Source organism: Microtus ochrogaster, unplaced genomic scaffold (genome assembly GCF_000317375.1).
Source record: "Microtus ochrogaster isolate Prairie Vole_2 unplaced genomic scaffold, MicOch1.0 UNK46, whole genome shotgun sequence".
Taxonomy (NCBI): domain Eukaryota; kingdom Metazoa; phylum Chordata; class Mammalia; order Rodentia; family Cricetidae; genus Microtus; species Microtus ochrogaster.
In genome coordinates, this window is record NW_004949144.1 from 1,990,090 (window position 1) to 2,017,825 (window position 27,736).

Below are 27,736 nucleotides of genomic sequence, written 5' to 3' on the forward strand. Positions count from 1 at the left end.
TACCCAAAATAATTACATGGAAACTGTATTCTTTTAAACACTGCTTGGCCCATTAGCTCTAGCCTCTTACTGCCTAACTCTCACATCTTGATTAACCCATTTCTATTAATGAGTGTAGCACCACGAGGTGGTGGCTTACTGGGAAGGATCTTAACCTGCGTCCATCTTGGAGAGGAGAGGTATAGCGTCTGCCTCACTTCTCTTTTTCCCAGCATTCTGTTCTGTCTATTCTGCCTATCTAAGCTGCTGTCCTATCAAAGGCCAAGCAGTTTCTTTATTAATTAACCAATGAAAGCAACAGATAGACAGATGACTCACCTACATCAAGGACTTTTCCCCATTTTGGTCACACTATAGAGCAAAAGGCAGTTTCTTATGTGTTACCACCACAGTAGGCTGGTGGTGACCATGCTGATGATCCAAAAGCTGTCAACACACAGATGTTGATAACATCTTTGCCTACTGCCTTTTCCCAGAGGTGGGTTTGCTGGACTCCCCATCAGATTTGCTGCTGAGAACATCTTATTTACTGACATTGAGAATGCTCATTTTATATCAATACAACATTCTACCTGAATCAAACTTGTCCAAAAGAATGTTAGTTTCTATGCGACAGTAAATTTTCTAGCATGAACACGTTTAAAGAAAGAAAAAGAAACATAATTAACTGTAGTGAAATATTTTACTTAGCCCAAGCATGTGAAATATATTAATTTAACATGATGCTATAAGGTTCTCAACAGGCTAGTCTGTTCTGATGCATAGATCTGATGAAGCTCTCAAAATCACACGTGTACTTTAAATGCAAAAACAGGTGACTCATTTCAGAAACCACATTGGTAACTGTATTGGACAACACACAGATAAAAGAAGAAGACAAAGTAACCAAAACTAATTCTGTTATTCAGAGAAATACAGTTTTTTAAATGTATGTCTAGTTTTGTAATAACAGAGTAGCTCAAGAAACATCCAGTTCTTTAACTCTTATTTTCATAATTTCAAACAAAATTTTAAAAAAATATCAAATTCCAAACTTGCATACCAATTTATTCCTTAAGAAGGGAAATAAAGCTGGGTGATGATGGTGCATGCCTTAGGAGGCAGAGGCAGGTGGATTTCTGTGAGTTCAAGGACAACCTGCTCTACGAGAGCTAGTTTCCAAGACATGCTCCAAAGCTACAGAGAAATCCTGCCTCAAAAAAAAAAAAAAACAGAATAAAGCAAAACAACAACAACAACAACAACAACAACAAAATGAAATGAAATGCTAAATGGGAAGCCAACCCAGTTTGCTAAAATCAGCATGTTTTAGCACTTTTTCTTCTGAAGCACCCTCTTCTTCTTTTATAAACATAAAAGACAGAAAGAGGAAGTGGGAGAAGCTTGAGGAGGGGAAATCATAATCAAAATACCTTGTATAAAAAATATATTCAATAAAAGAAAAATGTATAAAGGGAAATTGCAAAGTTGGCTCAATTTTTAAGAGCACTGACTGGTCTTCCAGAGGACTTAGGTTAGTTTTTCTGCATCCAAATAGCATCTCATCACCGTTTGCTACTTCAGTTCTAGTGGATTTGATGCCCTTTTCTGGCCTCTGAGAGTATTACATGTATGTCTGTACATGTATGCAGACAAAATACCCATACACATAAAAGAAAAATAAAATGTAAAAAATGATTTAACAAATGGAAACAAAGATTCTGACCATTCTGGTATTTGTAGAATGTTGGTATCATTCTATGGAAGAACTTAAGAAATGTTTTTACTCAGAAATCATCTGTTCTATTAATACGTCCTAGGTCCTTGCCCAGAAGACTGGTTATGGCATAAAGAAAACTGCTACCTGTTCTCTTCAGAGTCATCTTACTGGACAAAGAGCCAAGAAACTTGCCTGTCTTTGGATGCTCAGATGCTACAAATTAATAGCGTAGATGATCTGGTGAGTCATTTGCGGCGATGATAATCAGGCTTAGGTTCCTGAGAGAGTGTCTTAGAGTTTTATTGACCTTAATGGATGCCATGATCATGGCTGTAGCACTGGACCCGGACAAATGGCAACTTTTAGAAGGACAAATATTTAATTGGAGCTGGCGCACATTTCAGAGGTTTAGTTCATTATCTGCATGCAGGAAGCATGGTGACACACAGGCAGATATGGTGCTGGAGAGGAGCTGAGAGTTCTACCTCTGGATCCACAGACAGCAAGTAGAGAGTAACACTGGGCCTGACTTGGACTTTTGAAACCTCAAAGTCCACCCCTTGTGACATACTTCTTCCAACAGTGCCACACCTACTCCAACAAAACACCACTTCCACTCTCTATGAGTCTCTGGGGACATTTTCATTCTAACCACCACAGGGAGGAACACTTGTTTGAGAGGGAAAAGAGCTGTTTTTCTGTCTGATTGCATACTTGGCCTTGGGCATATAGGATGCGTGATCTCAGTAGGCTTCTGTAAACATTGTCGTTAAACCACCAAGGGATGCAGAAGATCTTTTTGATAATTAGTTTGATGAATCTAAGGTCAGAGTTGTATCTTTTCACAGAACTTCATCTCGCAAGCAACTTCCCATTCCACCTCGCCATTTTGGATGGGATTGCACCGGAAGAAACAAAATGAACCCTGGCTGTGGGAAAATGGCTCTCCTTTGCGTCCTCACTTGTAAGTCCATTTCTCCTCTGAGTGCACATTGTGAGTGTTCTATTCCTGACTGGACCTGTTTTGAAGCCACTGTCACATGCCACATATATCCTCTTCCTGTCAGAATGAAGAGTAGGGAATCAAAGTCCCAAGAGGAATTGCTATTTTCCTCTTCAGACCTTTGCTGGCATTTCCTCTCACATTATTGCTGATTTCAAACTCTGAGACAGAATTCGTTTCTAACACAATAATGCTAAATGTCATTCCCCCCCCCCTTTTCTCTCCATCTGCAGATTTAAGATCAGGGGGATTCCTTCCCAGACACATCCATCAGGCACCTGTGTGTACATTCAAGAGGGAGCTGTTTTTGCTGACAACTGCATTTTAACTGCATTCAGCATTTGCCAGAAGCAGGCAAAGCTATTGCCAATGCACTGAATTTAAAGATCCTGGAAGAACAGGAGAAGACCTTGGAATGTTGTTATGAAATTTAAGCTATTCTTGCTTACTTGAATGTAAAACATGATTTCCCTGACAGCTGTCAGCAAACTACTACCTTCAGTTCACCTCAGCAGAGGCAAGGACCAGAAACAGAGACTGGGGATCTAGTTGCTTGACATATTTGTTTCCAACGTTGTGAGTTCAATTGTTTATTCACAGCTTTGCTCTTTCCAAGCCTCCCAGTCAACCTACAATCCTTCATCCCTTTCCTGTTTTAAATGATGACTCCTGCTTGACCTGAAAAATCAGTCTCCTATACCTCAGAGTGACTTTTGGAGCTACATGGAAGGCAGAATATAGAGACCCTGCTAAAGTGCAGGCAGAAGGCTCAGGAGGAAAGTGTGTCTGAGAAGCAGCATGCAAAGAGACAGCACAGAGGAAAAGCAAACCTGCAAGCAGGGACTTGATCTTTGTAACTGTGCTCCATCTCCAGACTGCACCATCTACACGTTTGCATTTTTAAATTTTATTTTATGTTTGTACGGGGTTGCCTACATGTATTTCTGTGTGCCACATGAGTGCCTGATACCGTTGGAGATCAGAAGTGAGCATACTGTCTCCTTGGAACTGGAATTTACAGATGGTTGTGAGACATTATGTAGGTCCTAGGAATTGAACTCATGTCCTCTGGAAGAACAGCCAGTGCTCTTAAGCCTGAACTACCTCTCCAGTCACTGTGATTAGTTCTTGCATAAGTTATTTCTTCGTCTTTTCTCTATCAAACAACAGTATTGTGAATTTAACCCTTTAAAATAGTATTGTTTAGAATGATATAATATGTGGCCCCAAAGCAAAACCAGACTTTCTTCCTCTTAAATTACATATCCTTTGTTGACAACCTCTCCTTGATCTCTATGCTATGATTCAGAAACGTACATAACCAAAATGGAAGAAGTTTTGGGCCAAGTTCTTAGAGCAATATGAGATGGATATAAAAATAGTGTTCTTTTGGAACAGATGGACTTAGAAGCTTCTATTTTCAAAGCTTCCATTCTCCACATACTTCAGAGACCTTTCCACTTCAAAGGAAGCGTTCCATTGTTTTAGGCCAGCAATTGTGTGTGTGATAGATGCATCCTTGGGAAGATTAGAACAGGGATAATTTTTCACTGGCAGCTTTGCTGTGTAATAAACTTACACTAAACTGAATTTGTAAATAATGTAAACTTTGGTGATCATATCACCATAGCCAGGGTGATGAACATATCTGTCACTTTTGTCCCTTCCCAATGCCTCCTCCCTAAAGCAAACACTGATCTGTTTTCAGCTTGCATTGCATAGAGTTTATATATTTTTTTATGACAGGGTCTCACTATGTAGCTCTGACTGGCCTGGAACTCACTATGTAGACCAGGCTGATCTCTGACTCAGAGTTTCTCCTGCCTCTGACTCCCAAGTGCTAAGAGTAAAGGAGTGCACTGCCACACATAACTCGTACAGTTTATGTGAATGGAATTACCTGTTATGTGTTTTTGGTCCAGTTTTTTTTTTTTCACTTGATGCTATTATTTTGGTAGGCATACATTTCCATCTCAGTGTTTTTATCAGTTTCTCATTCATTTTCAATGTTGAGCATTCCACTATGGGTACATACTGTTCATTGTTTATCTTTGTACTTGTTGATATCATTTGGGTTGTTTAAGGTTGGGTTCACTTACTAATAAAGCTGCTACGAATGTCCATGAGCAAGTCTCTGTCTAAACCCAGGATCTGATTTCTCACATAAGCACCCACAAATGTGATGTTCAGTTCCTGGAGTGCATAGATGCATGGTTAGTGATTTGAGAAACTGCTGAATGTTTTTCCAAAGTTAATGCACTTTGCATTCCCACCAGGAGTGTAGAAATGAACCAGTTCCTTTTCATCCACACCATAATTCAGTATGGTCAATATCATCACTTTAACCAATTCTTGAAAATTTTAATTCTCAGATTTTATTTTATCTGTAATAGTTCTTTCCTTGCATGTATGTATGTTTATATACCACATGCATGCCTGCCACCAGAGGAGGTCAAAAGGGGGCACTGTATCTTCTAGAACTGGAGTTACAGATGATTGTGGGCCATCCTTATGGTCTTGGGAACTGAGTCCAGGTCCTCTAGAAGCACAGCCAGCTTTCTTAACTCCTGAGCCATGTCTCCAGCCTTTTAGCTATTCTTATAGGTATACAACTATATATACTTGCGGTTTTAATTTGAAAGTTCTTAAATTGAAAATGATCTTGTATTTATTTTCATGTTATTATTTAACTATCTATACACTTTCTATGATAAAATAACTGAGTACATATTTTGAGAATTTTGTTTTTTGGGGTTTTTAATCTGAAGGATTTAGATATTTGAGAATAAAAACAGCCTGATATGAAACTGTAGAAGGGAGCTGCGGGATGCATTCCTGACACCCGGCTCCTGGCTCCCTAGCAAGCTTATGCCCCGAAATAACAACACACAAATTGTATTCTTTTAAACACTGCTTGGCCCATTAGTTCTAGCCTCTTAATAGCTAATTCTCACATTTTGCCTTAACCCATATTTAGTAATCTGTGTAGCACCAGTCTTACCAGGAAAGATTCAGCGTGTCTGACCTGGCGGCTTGCTTCATCACGTCTGCCCAGGAGAGGAGCGGCATGGTGTCTGCTCTGGAGAGGAGAAGCTTGGCGTCTGAGCTCACTTCCTCTTCCTCCCAGCATTCTGTTCTGTTTACTCCACCCACCTATGTTCTGACCTACCAGGCCAAGCAGTTTCTTTATTAATTAACCAATGACCTTCCTCCATGATGAAACAAAAGATTTTGTTTATTTCTTAGTTAGGGTTTCTATTTCTGGGAAGAGGCATCATGACCACAGTAACTTTTATAAGGAAAGCATTTAACTAGGTGTCTTATAGTTTCAGAGATGTAGTTTGTTATTATTGTGGCAGGACATGGCTGCAAACAGGCAGACATAGTGCTGGGAAAGGAGCTGAGAGTGGAGAAGGAGCAGGCAACAGGAAAAGGTGTAAGCATATATGAGACCTCAAACAAAGTCTGCTTCCACAGTGACACACTTCCTCCAACAAGGCCAAACCTACCCCCAACAAAGATACACCTCCTAGTAGTACCACTCGCTATGAGCTTATGGGGGCAAATACGTTCAACTACCACAGTTTGTTTATTTGTTATTTTAGTTACAGCTTGGCTTTTGTTGTTTTTAAAATAGACATTGCAAAACATTTTTAATTTTAATAAAGTCTGTTTTGTAGTGATATTTTATTTGTAATTAAATAAGAAAAGCTTGCCCAAAAAAATCAGTGAGTAAAACAGCCGCACTGATCAGCCATACTGATGAGGTAATGGTGGCACACATCTTTAATCCCTGGAGCCACATTATTTGCCATAGAAACAGGGCAGTAGTGGTGTACCCCTGTAATCCCAGCACCGGAGAGGAATATAAGATGGGAGGAGACAGGTCTCATTCTGAGGATTTCTGGAGGCAGGATCACCATTTTCAGACTGAGATAGAGTTAAAGAGTCAGTGGTTGGCTGCTTTGTTTTTCTGGTCTTCAGGTTGAACCCCAATAACTGTCTCTGAGATTTTATTAATCATACATCATAGTTTTCATATTTCAGCCATTATGTCTAAGTACTCACTGCCTAATTCAACACTATAAAAACTTTCTCTTATGCCTTTTGGTCCAGAAAGTTTTCAGTTCCAGGTTTTTACCTTGAGGTCTATGACTGTTTTGGATTCTTTGCAGGCCGTGCAGTAAGTTCCTAGTTTGGACATCCAATTGTTTCAACAGCCTAGTAGGGTTGCTGTTGCCCCTTAACCATACTTTACTGTTTTACATGCTCTGTCCCACTGGCTTTTCTGTGTGTTTTCCTACCACAACCTCTGCACTGTTTTGAATACTATATTTTTATAATAAACTTTGAAATCATGCAGTGATGATACTTGAACCATATTCTTATCCAAAGCAGATTCAGTTGATTTGTGCTATTGTGTTTCCATACTCAGTTTTGAACTGGCTCATCAACTCCATAAAACCTTTTTTGGTTTTTTGAATCTATAGATACATTTTAAAAGAGCTAAACCCTTAAAATAGCTAATTCATAGCCAGACATGGTGGTGTACATCTTTTAATCCAGTACTTGTAGGCAGAAGCAAGTAACTCAATCACTGTGAATCTAAGGCCAGCCAGGACTGCAAAGTAAGATCCTATCTCAAAATAAAATAAAATGAACAAAATAAAAAGAACACTGATTTCCAAACAAAGCATGTTTATCCACACATGCTACGTATTCTTTGAGATCTCTGGACAATGTTTTGTATTTTCTGTACAGGTTTCTTGCACACTATAGACTGCCATTATGTATTTCATACTTCCCAAATTACTGTAGGTAGGATTATCACCTATAATTTTGATTTAGAAGTATTTGTTGTTAGTGTTCAAAAGCAATGGATTTTATATTAGTGTACTCTGAGGCCTTGGTAAATTCATTCCATTGTTCTCATAACTTTCTTCCATATGCTACTGGATTTTCAGCACAGGTAATCTAAACATACTCCATACTTCATGCTTTCATGAACATCTACACTTTTGACTTTGACCTTAGGTGGCTAAACCTTAAGCATGGTGTTAACTATATGTTTTTCCTAAATGGTCTTTGTCAATTTAAGAAGTAAGTTACTTCTTAAACAGTTTTATTTTATAATAATGTATTATTTCTGTATGTGTACATGTGAGTACATGTATACTTGTGTGTGTTGTATGTCTGTCTGTCTGTGTGAGCGTGCATTATATATTTGTTTGTGTGAGTAGATGCCTGTTGTGTGGGTATGCTGGTACATTCAGATGCCCACAGAGACACTCTCTAGTTCATGAGACAGAGTCTCTAACTGAACATAGAGTTCACAGATTAAGCTGGCAGGCCATCAAATCCTAAATATACTCTTATTTCTGCTCCCTATCCTGCCACAGCCAGTTACAGGCAGATGCTAGCACACCCAGTGTTTACACAAGTGCTGGGGATCTCAACTCTGGCAATCATTTCTTGTGCTTTGCATTTTTATCTCTAGATAAAGTTTTTCATCATGTGGTATATTTTCTAAACATTTTTTCTATTATTCATTATAAGCATCCTGTGTGTGTATGTGTGTGTATAAATGTGTGTGTCTGTGTGTGTGTGTGTGTGTATAAATTGTGTGTGTCTCTCTCTGTGTGTGTCTGTGTCTGTGTTGGGGACAGGAGGTACTCACCTGTGAAGATGCACAAGGATGGAGACCTGATGTTGATGGTGAGAATCTTCAGCCACTTCCCTTTCTTACTTTTGGAAAGGTTCTCCCATTAGACATGGACCTTTGGTTTTATCTAGACTGCCTGCCCAGGAGGCTCCAAGGATCCTCCTGTTTCTGCCCTCCTATACTGGAGTTACAGGCCAGTGACATCTGCTGGGGATCCAAACTCAATTCCCTAGGCTTTCATAGAAATACTTTACCCTCATAGCTACCACCCAGCCTTCACTGGTACAGTTTTGTGACAAATAATTTACCATTGCCACCCCTCCTAAGATTACTTCTTTACTGGGGGATGATAAGCCAAAACCAAAAAATCAAGCATGTAAAAAACCAAAACAGAACAAGACAGCAGTAACAGGGTGCTAGCACTATACAACTCAGTTTGGATTCAAGCTCACTCAGACCGTGGTCGCAATCCCTAGTGAGGTTCCCGAGAGCACCAAGTCTGGGAAGGGGATAGAAGTGAGTCCAAGCCAAGAGGAAGGATGGGAAAAGATCCCCCTAGGTTTCCAGATGCTGGCACTTCCATTTCTACAGTGACTGTGAAGACTGACAGACCATTAGCTCCCTCTGTTTTCTCCCTCCCTTCCTCACTCCTCTCCTCCTTCCCTTTATCTTCCTTTTTCTCTTCCTTTCCTTCCCCTTCCTTGACCTTGTTCTGTATTACTAATGAACTATGGTGGTCCTGCACAGATCTTTCAGTCTTTGTGTTCTTCCCTCTCTTGTACTAGCCTGGGAACTTTTGGTGTCTTTGTGTCTCCAAAGCCCTCAGCTCAAGGAGTTTCCCAGAATCCTCTTACTGTCCTGCCCTCTTGGTGACCTGGCCATATTCTAAGCCCTGCTAAGTTGTATAATCACAGAGCCTACTTTATTTCTTTTCCATCTTTCTTACTGTCTGTCCTAGCTTGCTATTCACTGATTTGAAAATGCCTGCTCCATATACTGTGTCTGTTTTAGTTTTGAATGGAAGGCATACACAATACTCACCGCTCCATCCTGACTTTTGGCAAAAGTACAAGGTAAATATATATTTATGTTGGGAAGTGAGCACTGAACAGATGTATCCAGTTGAAAACATAAATTAAGCTGAAAAAAAAACCCTAGAGTCTAAAACTGAAAAATGAATTTCTTAGCTTCCTGGTGCAGTTGCTATTCCAAGGCTAATGATGGAACTATCTTCTGGAACCCCGCTGCTGTCATATAAATCCTCACAGCTGTTCTCACAATCTTCATAGACCCTTTCCCATCATTGCTTGAGCTTCTTTTCTGAAGTGGCTTCTCTGATCTAGGATATCCTGGCTTTCTCTGTCAGTTCATACACTGAATACTGATCCCAATTCTTGGCTTTGCTCCTGTTCTTGATATTATTTAAATCAGGTTTCAGCTACAGTTCTTTCCCTGTGGCCTGTTTATGCCCCAGGGTTGAGACTCTTCTTTTACATTTTTAAGGTGGAACTAAAAACACATTCTTGGTGAACTGTAGTGGCTTGCAAGTTTTTAAACATTTATCCCTTTTCAGAGAAAGTTTGCTGACTGCTGGTGCAAATTTGTTGTTGTTTCCTCATTTATTTCTTTAATGAAAAAGCAAAATGAGCATGCTGGCTTAGCACTGGCTCTGATGTCAGACTGAGTTCAGATTAAGCTGCTGACTTCCTCAGTTATAAAGGGAACTTACTGACCATCGTGATGCTTTCACTTCTTCAGGTGAAAAACAAGACTAACGTCCCTTGCTACCTCATAACTATCTGAGAATCTCTAAAGTTTATGGAGTGCTTTTAGTGCCTAGAATTTGATGAGTTCAAGAGACTTCAGCTCTCTGTATTTCTTTGTTGGTTTTGTCTTTATGGCATCCTACAGATGTTCTTTCTTTTCAGCAGATTCTGAAACTTTTATGTACGGTGAGCAAATAGCCTAAAGATATTTACTTGGGCTTAGCACTATGTATAAATGTTATTTTGGAGTCTTGTATTGCAGCATTGTGTCCTGGAAGATGCTGTTTTACACAGTGCACACATACACACACACCCAAATGGGAAGCATCTCTTATTTTTTATTGTAGCTTATGCTGGGATTTCTTAGGACTTTACAGGACATTTGGCTCAATAGAGGAACAGATGGTATAAAAGCGCGCACATCTTCAAAGCCTCAGAGGGTTTCACCCAGCAAAGCTGAATTGCTCTGGCTAGTAACATGAGCAGAACAGATGAACTTTTCTGGATCTACCACTAGTTTATTTTCATAACTTATCAAGTAAGTTGAATACATTGAACATTTTAATCTTGAAGCTATTCTTGGGAGGCTGAGGGAGAATGATTGCTGTGAGTTTACAGACAGCTTGGGCTACCTAATGAATTCTAGGCCAGCCGAGGCTATAGAGTCAGGCTCTGTCTCAACAAACCATAATAAATAAAAATAAAGTATATCTAATGTCTATATTTTAATACAAGGCTACTTAATTTTTTAAAAAATTTACATTTATTTATTTTTCTCTGCATTTTTTGGTCTGTGTGGTCATGTGCCGTGGCACACATGGAGGTCTGAAGACAGCTTGTGGGAGTCCATCCTCTTCTTCCTCTCTAGAATCAAATCCAGGTCATCAGACTTGGCAGCTGAGTCATCTCACCACTTCTGAAAGGCACTATCTTTGTATCTGAACCTACTTTGTAAATCCTCTCAAACTGTGCCCTCCATGTCAGCTTCACCCCATGAGGGGCAAAGCCTTAAGCAGTGGATGGCATCATCAACCACAAAACTGACAGCGTTCCGGTTTTCTTGGAACAAGTAGGAAAAAAAAATGAGAGTGGAGTGAGGGTTTGGCTTGTAAGGAATGATGCAGTTTTGTTATCCATTGACTTGTGTGTGGGCTTGGAATAATCTGGGCTTCTACAGTTATTAAGCTGCCTTTGGTTATAACATATTGAAACTTAATGGTTCGTGTTAAGGTTCAGCCAACAGCCGCATGCCTCAGCACTGCCTAAGTTGTCTAACCTCATTATGAGCATTCCCTGCAGTTCATTTATAATTTAACGTTTACAGAATAAGCAAACCAATAGCACTATGAATAATTTAAGCCCAATAAAACATCCCATAACACTGGCAACAGGAATCTATCTCATATGTGTCAAATCACCTGAGTTTGCTAAGCTGTTTGTTAAGATTGTGCATAAAGCACTACCTCGCTTGGCTTCAATTTCAAAGTTAAGTGGTTTTATTTTTTAAAAATACCAATCACTATAATGTTTTAGAAATTATACAGAATGCTTAATATGTGATTTTTTAAAACCTGTCTGGAGCAAGATATGGGAACACATACCTCCAATGTTTATATTCAGGAGGAAGAAGCAGCATGAGAGCTCTGAGTTCAAGGCTAACCTGGGCTACGTGTCTGTGTGTCCTGGCTAGTTTGAACTGTCAATTTGACAGATCCAAAATTTATTTGAGAAGAAAAATTTTGCTGAGAAATTGCTAGATCAGATTGGCCTCGCAAGGCAGCTTGTAGGAGGGCTCAGCCCACAGTGGGCAACACCTTCCCTAGGCATGGGCCCCTGAACTGCATAAAAAAGCTAGTAAGCAAACAGACAGTAAGATGCATTTCTTTCTCTCTGCCCATCTATAGCTGTGATATGACTAGCTGCCTAATTTTCTGCTTTAACTCCAAATCAGTGATGGACAGTAACCCGAAACTCTAAACCAAATAAACCCTTTCCTCCCCTAAGTCACCCTAACAGCAACAGAAAGAAAACTTGAATGTTGGGCTACAGTGTAAGACCCTGTCTCAACAACAACAGAAATAGCATTTGGGAAGGAGAGGCTGGAAAACTGTGAGCTTGAATCTCTCATGGTCTATATAGTGAGTTCTAGGACAGCCAAGGCTGTATAGTAAGACCCTGCCTGAAAAGCAAAATGAACTAAATCTGACTATATATTTCAGTAACTTAGACAACAAAGTAATTGTATTACATATATTGCTTTTCTTTTATTCAAATCAGCCTTGAGAAAAAAATATGGATTAAGATTCTTTCATTCGTAGTTAATTTATTCATTCACTCACTCACTCACCAAATGATTTCTTAGTGAGAATTAATTCTAAAGAGAACCTTTCTATAATATGAACAGTGTAGACAGCAGTAAAGATACACAGAGACTGTTCCCATGTTTCTCAGAGATAGTGCTGAGGAAGAGAAATAATTTGAAATAACTACATTTATATAATTGTATTCAATTAACACAGGGAAGCAATTACTTTAGATCTTTGGAACTGCTAATAAATAAGACAAGTATAGAAAAATATTTTTCAGCATCAAAACTTCTAAATTGATAGCAGAGATTAAAAATTAGAAATAAAGTAGACATACACAGCTATGGCAAAGAAAGCCACATACGTTTAAAACAAACAAAAACTTCTAAAACCCATGACTGTGAAGAGGAAACAGCAGCCTTTCACCCCAATTCCGGTTCTACAGGCTTAAATTCCGCAACTTTACTCTCCCCGCCCACTACCCCCCCCCCCCAACAGCGGATGAAGTTTAGTTTCTATTTTGGCTTGAAATTCCTAAAACAAGGCTGTAGATGGCGCCATCACTTTAACTGTTGTAACTGTTGCTGTGAGATTTTGCTAATCATTTTGGTTTATTCCTTCCAGCCTGGCTTAGACCACACTTCATAGGCAATCAACTCTCGTTCATCAGTATTTTTCTCTTTTTTTCAGCATACAAGGATCTTGATAGACATTTTCGCAGGAGGAATCCAGCACAGAAACTGAAACACTTGAAAGTCACTCAATCGCTCCACAGCAGGTGCAGGAGAAAGGACACCACCACACGCTGTGTCTCTGGCCGCTGAATTTAGAAGCTGCGCCAGGGATTTATTTACACTGTGATTCGATGCCTGCTCCTGTCTCTAAGAACACCAAGTGAATCTCTGCCAATATTTTAAGCTCAGTTACTTTCTTTTAAATAAAACTGTGTATTTGAAATCCCCACATAAAGGGCAAACGGCGCCAGGAGTGCTGCTGTTGACTCAAGTAGGACAGTCTAGAGACTTTCCGTGAGGGCTATCTGGCATTACGTCCTGCTTACCTATGAAATTAAGAGCACAGGAAGTGAAAACCAAGCATCTGCCTGATCAATGGACTGCCAATGATATATTAAAAGTGATTGCAGTGGGTTGGAGGGGTGCACCGTGAGCAGAAGGATGAAGGACACAGTACAGGTCAGCCAAATCACAAAAATAAATATGTGGGAAAAACCCTCTCCACATTGTCCATGGATACCCAAACGTCACACCATGTTCACAAACCGTGACACAGTTATGACTTTCATTAAAGGTAAGACAAAAGTTAAAATTAAATGAATTACATACATATTACCACTAAGAATACAAAATTAAAACAAAAATTATATAAATAAAATGCTTTCTAGCATTTGCTATTTTTTTCTGTAATCCCACCTACCTTCGCCAGGCAGTTTAGAGACACCCAGCTGTAAAATGGGACAGAAGCTGGAATTGTTTAGAGTTCAGCATAATGACTTCTACGAGCAGGATGATTGTTTTCCTGTCTGGCTCCAGATACTGTGTTGGACATTGAACTAAGAATACATGGAAAGACAGAATGCTCTTCCATTTCAGGGTCATAGACTGAACCATTCAATGCCATCAACTGGACCAGACTATGGAGTTTAAGTGACAACAGAGGAGATTATATGTTATTGCTTTTGAAGCACTATCATTTATTTTTATATCTGGTATTGATAGATGATTTTTTTGAGAAGTGTCTCTCAATGTGTAGCCCAGGCTGGCCTTGAAATTACAATCCTCTCACCGCAGTCTCTCAGGTGCTTAGGTTACAAGCATGTGACACCAAGCCCAAGTTAGTGGCAGATTCTACAGAGTGAAGTAGGAAAAGTAATAAGGGAGACTAAAGTATAATGACACCTGGTGTAGGACCATGGTCTGCCTTCTATCAATTATATTTTAAATAAACGCTGATTCGCCAGTAGCCAGGCAAGCAGTATAGGTGGGACAACCAGACAGGAAGTAGAGGTGGGTCTGTGAGAACAGGAGAATTCTGGGAAGAAGGAAGCCCCCATTGCTCTAGAGTCCGGACCCAACCACAGAAGAAGCAAGGTGTGACTGCCCCGCTGAATAAGGTACTGAGCCACATAGCTAACATAGATAAGAATAATGGGCTAATATAAGTTGTAAGAGTTAATAAGAGCCTGAGATAATGGGCTAATCAGTTTATAGTTAATGTAGACCTCTGTGTGATTTCTTTGGGACTTAATGATTGTAGGAACTAAGCAGGACAGAAACCCCGACAACAGACACCCATGTATGGAGACTTCATAAAGTCCACTGTTTTGTATGCCAACCTAAAAATGAGGAAAAAGAGAATTATCAACTGAAGAATAGTAACTGTTACTAGTATTTTAAAGTATCTTTTCTTTGATATTTATAGACATATAAATGTATAAATATGTTTATACATTTAATCAACATGTATTCATTGAAAACCTATGATGAATAAAAAAATTCTTAATTTCTTAGGAAATATTACTGTGACTAACATGAGTAAGATTCTTAATTCTTAGAGGCAGTTTTTAATTTTTTTGTTGTTTGACACTTTCATGTATTTTTATGATAAAATGTAGCTATTTTCATGCCTCATAAGATATTACCCCACTATTCCCAACAGAAGCCCATTTTCTCAACAACCCTCTCCTATTTTCATGCCTTTTTCTCATGTACGACCCACCTGATGTGGGATGTCTGTCTTATTGCATATGTGTTGCTTTTATTGATTGATGAATAAAACTGTTTAAGACAATGACTTAGCAGATTAAAGCCGGGTGGGAATTCAGAACAGAGATAGAGACAGAGAGAGAGACAGTAGGCAGATTCAAGGAGATGCTATGTAGCTGCCAAATGAGAGAGATTCTGGAACCTGATTGGTAGGCCATAGCCTCGGGGTAATACATAGATTAATAGAAATGGGTTAATTTAAGATGTAAGAGCTAGCTAAGAATATGCCTAAGCTATTGACAAACAGTATTGTAATTAATATCCTTTCTGTGTGATTGTTCAGGTTTAGGCAATCAGGAAACAAATGAGCAGTCTCCATTTACATCCACTTACAGGCTTTTTTTTTTTTTTCTCTTTGGAGGCCTGCCACTCAGCTCCAAAATGAATACATGGAAACTTATTCTTACTTATGAATATCTGGCCTTAGCTTGGCTTTTTTCTGGCCAGACTTTCTACCTTAAATTATCCCATTTTTCTTTAACCATGTTTTGCCTCTGGACTTCTTAACCTTTTTTTTCTTTTTTCTTTTTTTAAAAATTCTGTTTATTTTTTTTCCTTAATACGTGTTTGGTTGTGTGGCTGGCCTCTGGCATCCTCCTCTTCTCCTTTTCCCACTCCTAATTACTCTCCTTCTTCTTCTCTCAAGCCTGGATTTCCCCCCCTGTTTATTCTCTTTGCCTGGAAGCCCTGCCTATCCTTTCTTCTGCCTATCTATTGACCATTCAGTTCTTTATTAGACCAACTAGGTGTTTTAAGCAGGGAAAAAACACAGCTTTACAGAATTAAACAAATGCAACATGAAAGAATGCAGCACACCTTTGCCTCTTCAAAGAAAAATTCCACAGCATAAACAAATGTAATACCGTTGTGGTCTTGTTTGTACTCTAACAAATAAAGCTTGCCTGAAGATTAGAGGGCAGAGCTATCCAGTAGTTAACCATGGAGGTTTGGAGGTCTGTACAGACAGACAGGAAGTGATATGGATGGGCAGAGAGATGAATATAAGGAGATAGGAGACAGGATGTCTGTCTCTTTTCAGCTGAGGAGTTAGCAAAGGTAAGCGTTGAATGTGATTTGTCCCTCTGTCTCTCTGATCTTTCAGCATTGACCCCAGTATCTGTCTCTGGATTTTTACTATTAAGATCAATTAGAACTTGTGCAGCAATAATACATATTAAATTAATGCTCCACAGCACCCTCTGAGTTTAATTAATTAAACTGAAGAAAACTTGGCAGGGGCTAGTGGCTTACATTCTCTTTTCTGTGTTTTCTTGGAAAATGAGGATGTTCCTTCCATCTAGACACTGAAAGAGGATCTCCTCCTCCCTCTCTCTCACATGAATATCTTATGGCCTGTGATCAGGGGTGATCTTCCTCTTTGTATTTTTTCTCAGATGTCAACAGGCCTTATCTTGGGGTACAATGTTCTACATCTCTTCACACTGCTTCACAAAGAATGCAGTATGAATAGAATGAATTGCTCTCCCACCTAGTCTCTGGGAGTTGGAGGTGCATGCATTGTTTCAAGATGTGCCACGGCCGTGTCATAAAGATGAGAAATTCCTGAGTTTAACAAGTGCCATGGGCAAGCCCTCGTGAAGACTCACTTTGGCCTTCACCCCACAACTTATCATTAGCAGCCTGCAGCCTTGAAATGGCTTCAGATTTTGTTTTGTGAACTCTGACTTCAATTCATATTAGACCTTCTTCTCCATTGCAAATAGTAATTCTTCAATTAATCTATTCTCATTTACTTTGATGTCCTCCTTGTTTACCTATGGCATTAATCAAACGATGGAGATCAAACTATTTCCAAATTGAACCAATTTGATCACTTTGCATTAACCTGTGAATTGAAAGAGAGAAAGAGAAAAAATTCCAGAAATGTAGTCTTAGGTTTCAGACTTAGATTGTCTAAAACTATCATAAACTATGTCTTGCATTATAAGAATCCAGAAGAGCAAGGGCAGTGCCACAGAAAGCAATGGCAAACCTTAAAGACAGAGGAGACTTTGTATCCAGTTCCTTGTTCTAGTTTTAAAATTCCCATTGTCTGAGTATCCATGTCTTTTTCTTCTCATTTGAGAATAGTAGAACTAACACACATGCTTACATAGAATTCTCAGAGGTCTGAGATAAAATGAGGAAGCACATGTGCTGAATAGTAAAAAGACAGAGTAATTATGAATAAATATTTTCTCCTATATATTTTTAATCCATGACAAGCCTCAGAGAGAATCATTTGTTGTCTGTTGCTGGAATAATGTCCTTTTGATACTTGCCTATGGTTTCCTCCATTAGGCAATGAGTTTTTGTGGATAACCCTCTGTAAGCATTGCTGGTTCCTCCAGTTATTAAGTATTTTTTATATATGTAAATATATATATATATATATTTAAGGAATGCACACATCCAAAGGTGTGTGCACACATCCATAGATGTGTGCATGTAAGCAGAATTCTAACAAACCAATGATGAACTCAAGAAACCAAATTTCTTAACAGTTTACATAGGCCATACCAATTAATCATGTCAACTCAATGGGGAGCGTAGTTAAACACTTTAAGATATCAATCTATGTATCAGTCATAGTATGTATCAACTTTCTTTAGAGTTTACAGCCTCAAAAACAGGATCTAGAGGCGAAAAATGGGAAATTACTCCAACGTAGTTTTCATTTCCTGCTTTGGGCACTGGCTAGACTACTTATGCTGAACTCTAGAAACCTCAGCAAAGAGCTGTTTCAGGGTTTGGTTAAGAGATCCTCATCCTGGAAGTTATTAAATTGGAAAGAACATTCAAGTGCTCTGCCTACTGAAGCCCTACGAAGCAATGAAATATCACTCTCATCCAGAGAATCTAGATGAAGATGGATATACTCAATTAGACTTCAGGACTCGAGGCATCCACAAAAGACCCGAAGGATCAGAGAAAGGTATTTATTTTCTTTCTGCCTATAGAACTTTCATTCTTATCAGCAGAAGTGGAGATGTGGAGAGACTCTGGATTTGAAGGTCTTCCTGATACACACACAGACACAGATACACACACGCATGTGCACACGCACACGTGCGCGCACACACACACGTGCGCGCACACACACACACACATACACACTGATATGCAGTTTTTAAGACTGATGGAAGTCATCAGAAGATTCTTTGCATGATCATCAAACTGCTTTTTCTGGCAACTACTCAACAATGCCCACAGATTGCTTTTGATTTGTGACAGGTAAAAGGACTATTCTATTCTTCAGTCACAGAGGCTCCATCAATGGGAAGTGGGGCTGGTAACATGAGTGGTAAACGAAGACAAAGGAATTATAGTGAGTTGCTTGTCTCATAATAAATTGTAAGGGGAAGAAGAAACTCAAAATATTGTCAATAAACCTGTACAGTTTTACAATATATAGTGCCAAAGGGGTGGGGGATGAAATCGTAAAGGATTGCATGGCAAATAAAAAAATGAATACATCTTTGGTTAAATCCAAAGAGTAGCCAGAAGTCACAGAGTTTTAAATCATAAATTTGATATACTTTTATGGGAAGAAACTAATTTGAATTTTTAAAAACGAGTTGTTTTTAAAACTGTTTATCAGTGATGAAAATCTTATGCTAGATGAAAATGTTTCATTAGCAGGAGGACAGATCTTAAATTGGGAACAGTACAAGATATAAGGAAGCTAAAGGATCGATCTCCTCACAGGGTGGGTGCTTTACTCTTTTTCTGGGTCTCCTATTGGGCATCTCTGTGACTTTAGCTACTGCTGTTGGTGTGGTAAGTGTAATACAAAATCAGTTCACTGTTGTCATTAAGGAAGAAGTGACTCACAGATTCTGACATCACAATTTGCTTTCTTCTGCTTTTGAGTGCTCACATTATGCAATTATTTTTCTCTTTTAACCACTTACACAATTCCTTTCTTGTGCAATTTGCTTAGAAGATGGTAGAAAAAATTGGGTAATGAAAGAGGCAAGGCTTATGTGCTTGTGCTGTGCAAACTATGAAGTGCTCGCAATTGCTGAAAAGGCTGTTTCTGTGCGTGCTGAAACGGGTATTTCTGTGCATTTTTACATAACTTACTCCCAACAATAGTATTTTAAGTTGTTATTGATCCATCTTCACAAATGGAAATAAAAAAATAAAAAGAAGGGGATAGAGAAAATAATTTGTCCAAATGGTGCACCAAATAAATGAAAAAGGAAAGCTACCCTTAATAATTGGTTCTGTTTTTCCTATAGAAAGCTGTTCACTCAATGAACAAGTAGGATTTCAGGGAATGAATAATGTCCAGATCTACAGAGCAGCATGTGAACCTGCGATTGAGGACTATACAGATGGCAAGGCATAGTCACGGAGTTTTAAATCCCACAACTGATACACTTTTATGGGAAGAGATTAATTTGAATTTTTAAAAACTAGCTGCTGGCATATCAGTGAAGGAAAACATATGCTAGATGAAAATGTTCCATTAGCAGGAGATAGATCTTAATATGAAAACAGTATAAAATATACAGGGTGCTAAAGGAAGATAACACAGCTGAAGCAATTGAAGAAAGAGATATCCTGAAGCTGGGGGACAATGGAGACTAGCCTCTCAAGACACTAGACTATACTGGCTGATGATTCCTTTAGAACTGTCCCAATTTCAGTGTGCTGAGCAATTAAAGGGCTCCACAAACTTTCCTTATTTTCTTTCTCATCTCTCTGCCTTTTAGGAAGCCAGGCTTCATCTCCTCCTTGGCGGCCTATTGTGGTGGCTTTGGGAATCCTGTGCTTGGTTGCACTAGTGGTTGCTTCAGTCCTGGGTGTCCTAGGTGAGTATGGATGAGGGAGATTAATGACAGTCACAGACAATTAATCTGTATATTATTCCCATTGAGTTCCTGCTATTAATTTCTATTTCACGTATAGAGGACTAGAGAGACTGGAAGACTGACTATTCTATTGTTATAAATTAGTGGTGGTATCATGAGCAAAAATGTAGACAATCTGCTTAAGAAAATATAGACTCTCTGCTATATTGCTCTACCATTTGACATGAATAGCTTAATTTTTTTATAGAGGAATTTAAAGAATAAGTTAATGGAGGGGAACTTGCAGAGCTGGAGAAAGAAACACAATATGCTCTTATCTTCCCTAGGACATAGTTACATTAAAAGGGTTGTGTATAATGTTGCGAGCCTTGTGATATATAGAAATTATCTTACAAATGATCTTTACTAAAAAATTCTTGACTCTACCAAGTATTTCCTGAGACACTTAAAAAAGAACTAAGCAGTTATTTTGTGAGGGATGAATAGATCTCTTTAGTTTTCTATATCTCACGAATCCTGTGTCAATACAGTTGTACGATACCTTATAAGAGTTTTCATTACTCATAATTAGCCAAATGCTTATTAAGTACAAAAAAAAATCTATGTATTACATGCTGGGTAATTCTCAAAGAGTTTCTTTTTTAAAATAATAGTAGAAAGAAAAAGGAGTATTATTGCCATTGAAGTATTATTATTATTTCAAATCTTTTATAATTCCAGTTAGATCTATGTCATTTCCTTCTTGCTACCTTCTTCATAGAAGTTACTAATTTCTTTCTATATATTTGATCAATCATCCATGAATCAACCATCAGACTCATTTTTATCAGCAACATATCAGTAACATTGATTTATCCTTAATCATAGATATCCCCTATGAACTTTCAGAAAATTTTACTGATGGAATTTCAGTTTTCAAACACAGCAGAGTGACTTTCTTTTTTCTGTTACTATTATTGTTCATGAAATATGAAGCATTTTGGAGATTCAATTCAGGGAGAAATCCAGAGGAGAAAGAAAACTTCCCGTCAAGAAATAAGGAGAACCACAAACCCACAAAATCATCTTTAGATGAGAAGTTGGCTCCCTCCAAGGCATCCCAGACTACAGGCAAGGCCTGAACTAATGGAGCAATGGAATCCTGGATTCCAGAGGTTCATTTCCTGGTGCTGAGGCATGGGGGTGGGGAAGATGTTTACACTCAATAACAGTTTATTCAAAGCAAACATGCTGAACAAATATTGTTCCTTAGCATAACACATATCCTGTCAGATGCATGATATCACAAGTCCACAGCTCTTGCCAAAAGGATTAGTAACTATTTTCGTCTCTGGCTGTGTGTTGAAACCTACTGGATATAATATAATTTTATGCAAAGGAAGAGGCAGTATTCAGTGCCTGTAGGGAACTGATATTTTTACAGTGATATTGTTATAATAAGATAGACATAATGGAAAAAGAACATCAGGGGGAAAGTGAGGAAGGGACACTGAAGACAAGAGTGTGAACACTAATAAGAATATGCAGAAGAAATGGACATGATGCATACATCACTGAAAACTCTGGTTTGGTTAAATGCATTCAATCATATCTTTGAATTGATTTTTCTAGCAATTTTTCTGTACTCTGCCTGTGTTTCTGATTGGATAATAATTGATCGACAATATTTTCCCTTGAGTATTACATCTCTGGACTTACCTACCCACCATTTTTAGCTAATGAAACATAAAATAGTCTTCGAAATATAAATAATTACATTTATGCTTCTCCATAACATGAATTGGGTGAACTGGATCTGCTGTGTGCAGCAATTGATTTTGAATGTATTTGCTTTTAGGGAGGAGCAGTAGAGAAAAGGAGTCTGGGACGAGATTTGAAGTAATGGAAGAGATAAGTTTAGTTGTCAACTTAAGCACAGTAATTACCCAATTGATTTTAGATGAAAATTTTGTTATGTGTATGAGTGTTTTGCTTGCATGTATGTCTGTGTACTTCTTGAATGCCTGGTACCCTCAGAGGCCAGAAGACTGTGTCAGATCTCCTGGAATTGGAATTGTAAATGGTTGTGAACTGTCATGTGAGTGCTAGGAATCAAACTCAGGTTGTCTGGAAGAGCAGTTAGTACTGTTAACCACTGAACCAACTCTTCAGTCCTTAATTTCAATTTTTTAATCAACAAAGGCATTTTCATAAATTTTGTAAAACTACTGTCTAGTTTGAGTCAAAGAATTAGATATGTGTTAATTATGTATATGTTGATGAAAGCTCATCATTAGGTATTGGTGAAAATGCACTAAAAGAATTAGTTGGTACATAGTGGACTTCATGATATAATCTTTTCTTTCCAGAACATTTTTCTGGGCCTTGCCCCCCTAACTGGGTCATACACGAGAAGAGCTGTTATCTATTTAAGATGTCACGAAATTCCTGGGCTGGAAGTAAGAGACATTGCTCCCAGTTAGGTGCTCATCTACTGAAGATAGACAACTCAAAAGAATTTGTAAGCACAAACTTCTGCTATAACTACCTGTGGTCTATGTTCAGCGGAGCAAGAGAGATTCTTGGATGATCAGTGTTAATATCATTGTTCTATGTAATCACACAATTATGCAGGTGGCATGGAAAGTACATAATACATTATTTTAATTTTAATTAATTAATTTGAAAAGGGATCAAATTTTCCTTTAAAATAAACAATTTCAGGTCTTGCAAGGTAGCAGTTGCCACCAAACTGGACTTGATTTTGATCCCCTGCATGCATATAATGGAAAGGAAGAAATGACTTCTACAAATTTCCCTCTGGCCTCCACATGAGTACTGTGGCATGCCACACAACACAATGCACTAAACAAGTAAATGTAAAAATATTAAAACAAATAATTTATAATAAATTTTACGATTGCTTGAATATGAGTATGAGTTCTTAACTTTTGTATAATTATACTTCAATTTTCATAGTTGAAGTACAGGTGAAAAATTGTCCACTTGTCATTTTAATTATCAGGAAGAAATCAACAATGATAATATACATTTATATGTATATTTATGAATTGTTTGTTCTTTGCAAAATACTAAGAAAGGCAAAGAGGTGGTTTTCTTCTTCTTTTTTTTTTCCCCCGAGACATGTTTCCATCTTAGCCCAGACAGACTTGGAACTCACTGTGTAGCCAATATTGACTTCAGATTCCTTCTAAGTGATATAGAGGTTTAAAAACTAACACTCCTATACATAGTTGAAAAGAGAAACAAGAGTTGTTAATAGTTAAACATCATGTAGTAATAACAAATAACCTGAGAGCTGAGAGGTTGTCCTGTTAACAAGAAATTGTGTAGAATCAGAAGGACTTATCATGCATGTTGTAGAAACAAGAAGACTTACCATGCATGTTGTAGAAATAGGAGGACTTATCATGCATGTTGTAGAAACATGAGACAAACCACACATGTTGTAGAAACAGGAAAACATACCATACATGTTGTAAAATCAAGAGGATGTACAATGCATGTTGTAGATAGAAATGGGATGATTTACATGTGTGTTGTAGAAACAGGAGGATGTACCATGCATGTTGCAGAAGCATATTTACCATCCAGAAGACTTTGATTCAGAATATCTGTGAGAAGGGAACAATGGAAAGCATCCCACAACATAGTCCCTCTGTACACTCTATCTTCACCACTCCATTTTTATCAGACTATAATGCTATACCCAATAGTTGCAGTTCTTGCTAAAGTTAACAAAAGCAGGAATATCGCCAAGGAAAAGAATCATAGTAGAAATCCATGTGGTCTCTAATACAAATCTGTAATTGGCAAAGAATCATCTCATCTCTCTGACCAATTCAAGCCTTCAATGAAACCTGAATTATTTATTCATAAAACATGCAGTGCAGTGCTGGGGATGCGATCTGTGGTAGAGTACTTACGTGGCAATTTCCAGACTGTGGGTCTTACTCCCAGCACTGTTTTTCTTGGCAAAGCTAGTATAAATTTATATTTGCAACTTGCACAAAAACTAATGGCCTATTTCCCATGAAACTTCCAGGGAGCTGGACCTCATTCGCTGTTGTGAGGCTTGTTGAATGGGGTGGAATATTGATATAATAAGCCTGTTTTCCCCCATTGGTTTATAAAAGAACTTATATGCATGTGCACATGTGTGTGCAAATGTGTGTGATGTATGTGTATGTGTGTCTTATGTGTGTTGTGTGTATATATGTGTGCTTGTGTGTACTGAACCTACAGAGCTAGGCTCACAACCAGCTTGACGTAGGTGGATCTTCTGTCTATGTGTTACTTTCATTGGCTAATTAATAAAAAAAAACTGCTTGGCCTGATAAGTTAGAACATAGGTAGGCAGGGAAGACAGAACAGAATGCTGGGAAGAAGGGAAGTGAGGCAGACACAACAGCTCTCCTCTCTGAGATGGATGCAGGTTAGAATCTTCCCGGTAACCCACCAATTCGTGGTACTACACAGATTATTAGAAATGGGTTAATCAAGATGTGAGAATTAGCCATTAAGAGGCTGGAACTAATGGGGCAAGCAGTGTTGAAAAGAATACAGTTTCCGTGTAATTATTTTGGGTAAAGCTAGCCATGCGGGACCCGGGTGGTGGGAAAGCAGGTGCTGTTCCTTCAACAGCTAGCCTCAGGATTCTCCTGTCCTCACCCCCAATAGTACAAGGGCTAAGGCATGCATGAATACATCTGGTTTTTAACATGAATATTGAGAACTTAAACCCAGGTCCTTGTGTGTTTTCAGCAAACACTCTTTCCCACTGAACAATTCCTTAGCCCACATTCTTTAGGAATATTATGATTTTACTCTTGATGGGAAGATTGACAATGGCTTTAAAATGAGGAAGTACATCTCTCTGGACATTCAACGATATACAAAGATTGACAGTCCTCTCTCGATTGTCATCTTACATTACATCCCTTTTTAAAGGGACTTATTTGTCTCTAAATGCCTATAGCATTGTCTTGGGTTCCTCCTGATGTGTGTGTATGTATTTTTGTTTTACTACAGGAGTTCATTGAAAGCCAAACATCTTCTCACCATATTAATTCATTTTGGATCGGCCTTTCCCGTAACCAGACTGAAGGGCCTTGGTTCTGGGAGGATGGCTCACCATTCATTCCCAACTCGTAAGTTTCTGTGTAGGCACATATGGAAGTCTGCCATGCAATTAAGAACCTGCTCCTCTGGTCATACATGAGAAAAAAGACAAGTTATGGTGGAGGGGGAGGGAGAAACGGAGCTGGGAATGGAAAGAAAAAGGTGGAGGAAGGATGTAGAGAATGGTCACCTAATGCTGCTGATTCAGGTCCAGGTGAGGAGAAGTGCTGCTGTTCACTGCACCCTTGATTAAAAACATGCATGGGCTTTGAGGTCAGACCTCACTCTGAGGTAAAGACTAACCTACTCACCGGACATGTGACATTAGACAAATCTTCATACTTCTTTGAGTGCCACTTTCTTTATCCAAAATTGAGGATAGAAAGAGTAACTCCCTTAAATAAACTCAATTTAATTTTTAAAAGATATTTTGATTTACTGATGCTTCCTTTTCTTTATTTTTTTTTTTATCACTTCTTTGGTTAATGTCAGTCCTCATATTTTTTTTATCACCTTCCATCTAATTTCTTTGTACCAAATTGAATTCTCTCTCTAACTTCTTATATTGGATGCTCATTATCTCCAGTCTTTCATTGTTGTGGTCATTCGATTCAAAATGCCTTCTGATTTCCATTGTGAATTGTTCTTTGATCAACGAGTTACTTAGAAATAAATTCTTCAATTTTACAAATATACCTGTGCTTCTAACATTCTTACTTGTCCTTTAGACTTCATAGTTAGTTCCCTTGTGACCAGAGAGCATACTTCATGCGTTGACAATTCCCTCTTCCAATGCAGAGATTTGTATTAGGGACACCCACATGGGTCCTCCTATATTTCTTTGAGAACTTCACTTGACATTTTGAAGCCATATTAATAGGCACATGTAGACTTAAAATGGTTGTATCTTCCTATTAGCTATCACTGCCTTTCTCTTCCTTTCTTCCTTCCTCCCTCCCTCTCTTCCTTCCTCCCTCCCCCATCTTTCTCATTTCTTCTTATGATATTGAATTTTGTTTTGACCTTTGTGTTTATTTCCAGTTTACCTGTTGCTATTTGACACGTGATTTATTTTAAATTTTGTTATCTATAATTTAGCTCGGTTCTTTTGCAACTCAATTCCTGCCACTAATTAGTGACTCTTATTTTGCTTAGAATAATCTCAGTACTAATTATTTCCTCCAAGAATCCACTTAGCACAGTTATTTTAAGATCTGTACCTGCTAACTCTGTGTGCATTTTATTTTTTTCCTGTGCTTCATTCACGTTGGTTTTTTTCTTAAATACCTAATTGTGTTTGACAAGTGTTTATTAACATTGCATGTTGAGCTCCTTAGGTTTTCTGTATCAATCTGAATTTCACAAAGTAGCATTTAATTTGCTTCCTGTGGGTAATGGTGAGAATGCAAAGCCCACTCCCCACCCCTGGTGTCACATCAACAGTGCTTAGCTACTTCACTTATACTGATCCAAGCCAAAGAGATTCATGAATGATCCACAGAACGTGCTTCTTCCTCGTCTGAAGTCTTTATTCATCTTGATTTGTTTTCCAACTACAAGCATGGAATTAGATGATTCTCTGCAAATTCACAAAATGGGCTTAACATTTTAAAATGTTACTACTTCTTAGATTCCAGCATGGCAGTGACTTAATCTGTGCTCCAAAACTACCTGAATGTCAGGGAATTTTTCAGAAAATCCTGATTAAAACTCTCCCTGAGGCCTGAGTTAAGGTGGTGGATCTTAGCCTCCATCGTTTGCAGAGCAGAATTTCTCAGTCTACTAACCCCAGGGTCTAGAAGAAGCAGCCAGCAAAGGGAAAGGGCATGAGGTGGTGACTTTTGCACTACGGCCCAATGATGTTCCTTGAGTGTGACTAATTGGCATGGCTCTTTATTTTAAGCACCTATTAAGAGTAGCATTCCTTAGGGTAAAATCATTTTCTTACCTTAAATATAGAGACAAGTCAATTGCTATTTGAATATAAATACAACCTAAATTAAAGATTCCCTTTCTAAGAATTTAGATGCCTCAGAAGTGTTTTTAGCAATGTCCTTAAACTTTCTGACTCCATTAAAGGTTTTTCTGGGTCTCTGATTGTTTTAAGTGCCTCATTATATTTTCTTTTAACAGGTTTCAAGTCAGAGATACAGCTTCCAAGGAAAGCTTACTGCACAACTGTGTATGGATTCATGGGTCAGAGGTCTTCAACCAAATCTGTAATATTTCCACATTCAGTATCTGTGAGAAGCAACTATAAATGAAAGAATGGAGATGAAGAAGAGATAAGAATGTGAGACTGTAAGGATGGCACACACACACACACACACACACACACACACATACACACACACACTTTGACCACCATGACCACTACCACCACCACCAACAACAACCACAACAGAAGAAGAGAGACAAATATTGAAAATCAGAGTGAATAACGAAATACTATGAGATCTTGGTAAATTTTGCCTTCAGCTGAGAACTTGGGTGAAGAAGCTGAGGCTTCTGTACTTGCCAGCTACATAAAGAGAATAGTATTATCTTCTAGTTAGTAAGCCACAAGACATGGAGTG

The 27,736-nt window shown here is 38.4% G+C and overlaps 2 protein-coding genes across 4 annotated transcripts in view; both read left to right on the plus strand.

Moving 5' to 3' along the window:
* The window catches only part of Olr1 (oxidized low density lipoprotein receptor 1), a 19,186-nt gene extending 16,018 nt beyond the window's left edge, over positions 1–3,168 (plus strand). For both annotated transcript variants that reach the window (XM_005369209.3, XM_013354494.2), the window contains 3 exons: positions 1,800–1,939; positions 2,548–2,663; positions 2,936–3,168. In XM_005369209.3, coding sequence (XP_005369266.1) covers positions 1,800–1,939; positions 2,548–2,663; positions 2,936–3,080 — 401 coding nt within the window. In that variant the 3' untranslated portion in view covers positions 3,081–3,168. The remainder of the gene's footprint in view (positions 1–1,799; positions 1,940–2,547; positions 2,664–2,935) is intronic.
* Positions 3,169–17,982: 14,814 nt separating this feature from the next.
* On the plus strand, positions 17,983–27,442 carry Clec7a (C-type lectin domain containing 7A). 2 transcript variants are annotated; one of them, XM_005369210.3, is made up of 6 exons: positions 17,983–18,154; positions 19,941–20,039; positions 21,015–21,149; positions 22,388–22,539; positions 25,071–25,189; positions 27,294–27,442. In XM_005369210.3, the coding sequence occupies exons 1-6, from the start codon at positions 18,052–18,054 to the stop codon at positions 27,418–27,420; spliced, it is 735 nt and encodes a 244-aa protein (XP_005369267.1). In that variant the 5' UTR covers positions 17,983–18,051; the 3' UTR covers positions 27,421–27,442. The 2 variants fall into 2 exon arrangements, with proteins under 2 accessions (XP_005369267.1, XP_013209950.1); XM_013354496.2 differs by lacking the exon at positions 21,015–21,149 and having other exon boundaries at positions 18,052–18,154.
* The last annotated feature ends 294 nt before the right edge of the window (positions 27,443–27,736 follow it).